At 33.5% G+C, this 6490-nt stretch overlaps 1 protein-coding gene across 1 annotated transcript; it reads right to left on the bottom strand.

Moving 5' to 3' along the window:
- Positions 1 to 790: 790 nt before the first annotated feature.
- Positions 791 to 2659, bottom strand: LOC129234384 (uncharacterized). Its single transcript, XM_054868378.1, has 2 exons — positions 2629 to 2659; positions 791 to 1878 (listed from the first exon to the last, which is right to left on the bottom strand). The coding sequence occupies exons 1-2, from the start codon at positions 2657 to 2659 to the stop codon at positions 791 to 793; spliced, it is 1119 nt and encodes a 372-aa protein (XP_054724353.1).
- Positions 2660 to 6490: the final 3831 nt, after the last annotated feature.

The raw sequence follows: 6490 nt of genomic DNA on the forward strand, positions 1-6490 counted from the left end.
TTGCAGTTTTCCAATCTATCCATTAGTAATGCTTTTTGTATAACTTGTTAAGGCTACTAACAAAATGTTTGGACTTTCCACTTGCTGCCCCACGTACCTCATAAATCCTTCTCACGTTTTCTATCAACAAAATATTTCTAAAAATGCCTTTTATCACTTTTCCTGGAAATTCTCTTGATTTCTATTACATCCCTATCAACTGCCATCTGTACTGATTTGGCTTTATTTTTAACTTGGTTGGAGATTTCCCAATCGCTCAGTTATCATTAAATATTTAGAGATTTTTAATAACATAACATAACACTCCAGGGTCCCCCGTACCTACCACTATGTGTGGTTTAAACGGTTGGATGGGGCCCTGGAGACAGCTGTGTTAATCGGTGAGTTGATACATTGTATATGTCGTACATAATGCATGCAATACATGAAATCATATTCCGACAGACAGGAATTTTGCTTACACAATTTTAAACTCACATAAAGATTAATAATAATAATAATAATAATAATAAAAAAAACATACACACACATATACAAACATACATATAGATATAGATATAGATATATATATATATACACACATTACACAGCTATACACCATTGAATAGTGGTAGCAAAACAACAAAGTGACACAAACAGACAATACACTCAGCTACATTCACCAAAAACAAAGCCAACAATCATTAGATTGTACAATGTAATAGGAGACATGCAGAAGGACAGAATGTCTAAAGAGGCAACCATTAGATACTAAAGCTGTGGGTAAATAAAAATGCATGGGTAAAAGAAATTAGATTGAGCTCTGGTACAGGTAACCCTCGGTTGATAAAGAATGGAAGATTGCGTTAAGACGCGCGGTGCTATGCCGCAGTTTAAGTGCCTGCTTCAGGCGTTGTTGATGGGATGTGCCCGGAGGACAGCGGAGATGGTGGGCTTCTGTCAGTGGGCAGTCAAAGATGTAATGGAGGCTGTCCCCTATTTCTCCGCAAGAGCAGAGAGGAGAGTCGATAATGTTAAATCTATTCAAATATGAAGGAAATGGGCCGTGACCTGTTGAGAAAATGGTGTGGCAACGGTGTGAGACGCGCGGGTAGAGCTTGATTGTTGGTAGCATATCGTGCAATCCTCTGCTCGTCTCCGCGTTGTCCCATCGGTATTGCCAATCCATACAAAGCTGAGTCGTTAATAGCCTCTTGAGGTGTGACGCGGGGTATGGGACACTCGCGTCTTCCTGAAGTCCGTTAGTGTCTGCCGCTAATTTGGCAAGACGATCAGCTTCGTCATTCCCTCTGTTGTTTGAATGGCCTTTAACCCAAAAGATGTTAAAATTTTTAGTAGAGCTGAGTACCTGTTTTTGAATTGTTTGGACTAATTGATTTTTGCTAAAAGAATTTTTGAGGGCCAATATAGATGATAGGCTGTCAGAGAAAATTTGGAACGGGTATTGAGGAAGGCTTTGCGTATAAGCAATTGCATTTTTGATGGCCAAGAGTTCTGCTTGGAAGACAGAGTTTCCCTCCCGAAGTCTCACCGAAGAGGAACTTGTAATTGTGTTACCCGAAAAGGAAACAAACGCGGAGCCCACACCAGTCATGGTTTTTGAACCATCTGTGTAGATTCTGCGGGGTAAAAGTTGGTTCGGATGGATCTCTTCAGTATGGATGAAGCTAGTGTCTACGAGTTGTTCGTAGGAGCATTTGAACCATTTTGGAGCGTCAGTTTCAAAGAGCGTACTTTGGAATTCGATTCCGTCAAGATGAATTGGTTTTTGTTTGATTAGAATGTTTAAGGACCACATATGTTGCCTTATTAGTAGTTCCAAAGGGGGGATCCCAGATAGTATGTAAAGGGCTTGATGTGAGGTTGTGGAATATGCACCTGTAAGAACAAGAAGGAAACGGCGTTGGATAGAATGGATTTTATTTACGAGACGTACTCCTAGATAATTGCCCCATAGGCCAGCTGCATGCATGAGGGAGGATTCGACCACCGCCTTGTAAAGTAGACGTCTTTGATGAAAACTGATGCCCCAATTACCCCCCGCTAATCTTTGAAATTTGCTAAGGAGTGTTACTGATTTAGTTTTTAGGTAGTCGAGGTGAGCCGTCCATTTTAGGCGATTGTCGAGTACCACCCCCAAATATTTTAAGTTATTTTTTCTGATGATGTGGAAGTCTCCCATTAGAAGAGTGGGGGCTCTTTTGAGATTCCTTGGGACTTTAAGGTGCATATATGCTGATTTGGAATTGGAAGCAGTCAGGCCATGCTCGAGCAGCCAGGTGTTGACTAGTGAAAGAGTGTCGCGCGCAAAGGTTTGCAGATCATGCGTGCGCCTTGTTGAAACGAGAATTGCAATGTCGTCCGCAAAGGCCTGCACGTGGGTGTGATCTGGCCATGGAATTCGAAGTAGTGAAGCCGAGATTTTTAATAGGGGATTATTACTTTCTAATTGTTTCCTTATTTAACACGGTGTTGAGTTTTTTTTTTTTTTTTAATTAAGTTATTCGGTACTACGGCTGAGCTACCGATATATTTACTGTTGTTTTTTTCTCGATGCATGGTCACTTGGTTATACTATATGTATATATACAGTACTGTAGCTAGAAAAAAAAAATTTAAGGAACGTACCTTTCTCTTTTGGGTAGATGTCAGATGCCATGTTTAACAGATGTTTGTTTTGGGGCGAAAAAGGTCAGTTATGACAACTTACTCCAGTTTTTATTTAAAAAGCAGACGTTTACTAAAAAAAAAAAAAAAAAAAAACTTTACTTTAAAAAAAATTAGTTTTGAAACCAGTTTAAAGTACATTGGCTGTAATTACGTCAATTCTTTTAAAATTAATGTCAACTTGTCTTTTTTAAAATCGTATTATGAATTGCGTAAAATGACATTATCTCTGTATTTACTTCAACATTTGCTTTATTATGTATCAAGAAATGCTTTCGCCTTGCTTACTTGCTGACTCGCGACTCGTTCCAAAACCTGTGAGGCTATTTTCAGAGTATGCCGTAAAAAGACTAAAAACCTAAAAGTGCCACCCACTGACGAAGAAGCAGCTTAATTGTGATTATCTGAACATTCTAAATATGGCTCCAAAAAAAATTTTTTTGATTAATTTTTCATAGGAATTTTTTTCTTTAATTTAGGTAATTTTAGTTATTTTTCCTTCAAAGAACATTACTGATCTAATGAAACATTTCGACTGTACATGAGTATTTCGCGCAGAGACGTCCCCTGCAACTTTTTTAAATTAACGAAGTCGTTCAAATGAATGAGTTAAATGAACGGATCAAAGGAATGAACGATCCTTTGATGAATGGATTATTAAAAAGAAGAACATTTCCCACCTCTAATGTGGTTCCAGTTTGTTTGGATTATCCCTTATTTATTAAGACACGGGAAATATTTGAAAATTATTCTAACGTATGTTCTGTGGTATCATACCGTACACAACAATCACAGGGTATCAGAAACTACACAACACAGAAACATACACACTTGTGCTTAAAGTATGATCTGAAAAGAAGTAGAAGGGTAATTTTTGCGAAATGAAAAAAAAAAAGCAATTCTTACTTAACCAACATGCATGAACTAAACAGTTCTGACGAATAAAAACTGAAGTAATAATTTAAATGCTAGTTTTAAAAAGCTAAAAACACAGTAGTGCAAAAAGACTAAAAAACTATCATAAAAAAATATATTGAAAACATTTTATCGTCCGTTTCCAGAAACACGACCAATAAATTCTGTAGAAAATATTTAAAAAGCTATAACGTAGGAATTACTTAATGGGGGATTTTTCCTACTCTCTCATTATTTCAAAGTGACTTTTACTCCAGTTTATTTTTGTAATGTTTTTCTCTATACATACATGTTATTTTTCAAAGAAGTGTGCTAATTTTCCTGGATAACAAAAAAGGTAATTAAAATATTTGATGACTCTGTAGGGGAAAAAATGCTATGACAAGCTGGGTTTTGCTAAGCAAAAACAGACTTGACAGTACATTATAAAGATTTTGCGCTGATGTTACATCGAATTAAACTAGGTACTTATCTTTTCAGTACATTATTATTGTTGTTGTTTTTCATACATAAAGGGAAAAAAATATCTTTTAATGTTACCATTTTTTTAACTGAAATTCTCTGAAACAGATTAATTATTAATAGAATGTTATGGTTGTTTGTCGTCTGTCATATTAATTTAATTAAATTTAAAACTCCTAAAAAAAGTACCCTCAAACGACGTATGTTCCCTTCCTTGACTTGTTCCTGGTAATGGAAAATATTTTGATTTTTCAATTTAAATTAACTAGTGATATTTTCATATACACTTAAATTAACATTCAATCCTAACATTTTACCTACTAAATTAAAAATATGATGCGGATTTCAAACGACACTTTATACTTTTCCATCAACTAGAAAGTATGGTGATTTCAGAAAAATACTCGTTCAAATTTTTGTTTGCACTGGGATTCTGAACCTGCAACAACATGATATTAATGGAACGCATAAAAGAAACGTGCATAACACGTAAAGTGTTTATTTTAAAAATGAAAATTTCAAATATTTGCATTTATAATGATTGAACAGTTAAAAGCGTGGAGCCCATGAGCTACATGACTGTTAGGGTAAAGAAATGGTATCAATGAAATTACTTTCACACCAGTTTATACTGTTTGTTGAGCGATAAAATTATTAGCGGGCATCACTGGTCTGTTGACAGCGCATCATATTTTTCTTTTTAAAGCTCATTAGTATTTTTTATTCAACAACTTATTTTTATACTATACTATTACTTATTTTTAGTATACAAATATAAATCATGCCATTTATAAGTGTAGCTAGTGGTACGGACTACCGTTTGTTTTTCTGGAAACAACCAAAAATTTGAGAATTACGTTTAAACATCAATTAAAGCTTTTCAGGTTTTATTTAAAAATATTTACGCAATAGCTTGTAACTGAGAGAATACGCAAGATTTTAGAAACAAAAGTTTTGAATAAAATGGTATATACTTTTGTTTTAGCTTTTATATGTGCGATTTTTTTTTTTTTTTTAATGCTTTCTATGAAAAATGCAATCTGATTGTGATTCAATTAAAGAAATTATTTATAAAAAAAGTGCGAGGTAGTATCTTCAAGTGAAGACAGGGGCATCCCGACGGGAGGTCACTGTGACCTCCCTTCGAGGTCACAGAATTATTATTAAATTATTCGGGATTAATTTATTAATCCCGAAAATTCTTAATTAAATTATTCGGGAATTTTTGTCTGACGATTCGACATAATTAACATCTCTTGGATAATTTTGATTTCGTTAAAGAATCAATTCCTAGTTATTTCGTAAGTTTTTAGCCGTGTTGAAAAAATAACTTTTTTCTAGCTACTCGTGAAGTTTTGTGTGTGTGGTTTTTTTTTTTTTTTTAATGCGTTCCCCCGCATAAAAACACGTTTGGGTGTAATATTTACTGTTGGGAAAAATGATACCATAATGAATGTATTATATTAGTAAATGAAAATGTATAGTGTATTTAATTCCATAGAGTTAGGTAGGGAATGTGGGGGGCAAAATGAAATGGTTAAAATGATTGAGATTTTTCAAAATGAACAAATCGGAAATTTGTTTTGAAAATTACAGTATATAAAGAAAGAACATTGAATTTTGTTATAAAACTTCCGTTGAAACAGTATTTTTCATTTTTGTAAGTAAATTTGAGTCTTCAAAAAAAAAGTCAAAAATTTTCACTTTTTTTTCCCATGGGGCAAAGTGAAAAATAAAATATTTTCCTCGTGAAATTTTTTTTATTTGACTATAAACCATATTTTTGATCAACAGAATAAGCAAAAAAAAGGTTGAAGGAACAAATGAAAAGGTAATGAAATGAAAAACGAATAATTAAATGAATATATCTACTAAAAAATGAGCGAGTAAAAGAATGAAAGAATCAGAAAATAAGTGAATGAATGTATAAATAGGTGAATTTCTAAATGAAGGAATAAAAATGAATTAATTAATAAACGAAAATGTAAGTGATTTAGATTATATGATTGAGTGAGTAAATAAAACAAACTACTTCACTTTGCCCCATTAACTTTGCCCCGTACTTACTTGACATATTGCGCAATTTATTTAAAATGCGAATAAGCTCAATATTAACTAAATGTTTGCTGTATTTAATATTAAGAGGTCTCAATTAATGTTTCAAATGATAATAACAAGGACTTTATTATTTTTTGGAAAAAATAATTTTTGACTTACAACAAAATATTACAATATGAGTATCATTTTTTAAAAATTGCCTGTATTACCAAATGTTTTAAACTTACGCGGTATATTTTTCCTGACTGGAATAGACTACATATGGTACTGCAAAGTTAAAATAATACCAGCTAGGTGGAGCTAAAAACAGAGAAAATATTTCACCATTTCACTCTGCTCCGTTATTTCACTTTGTCTCATGTTCCCCTACTATGTGATAATTAGTCGT

The sequence above is a fragment of the Uloborus diversus genome, chromosome 1, assembly GCF_026930045.1.
Source record: "Uloborus diversus isolate 005 chromosome 1, Udiv.v.3.1, whole genome shotgun sequence".
In the NCBI taxonomy this organism is placed as follows: Eukaryota; Metazoa; Arthropoda; class Arachnida; order Araneae; family Uloboridae; genus Uloborus; species Uloborus diversus.

Excerpts from the sequence above, each read along its gene's own strand:
- LOC129234384 (XM_054868378.1), bottom strand. The coding sequence starts at position 2,659 with ATGGCATCTGACATCTACCCAAAAGAGAAAG. Across the intron at positions 1,879-2,628 it reads CATCTACCCAAAAGAGAAAG|GTGCATATTCCACAACCTCA; the intron begins GTACGTTCCTTA and ends TTGTTCTTACAG.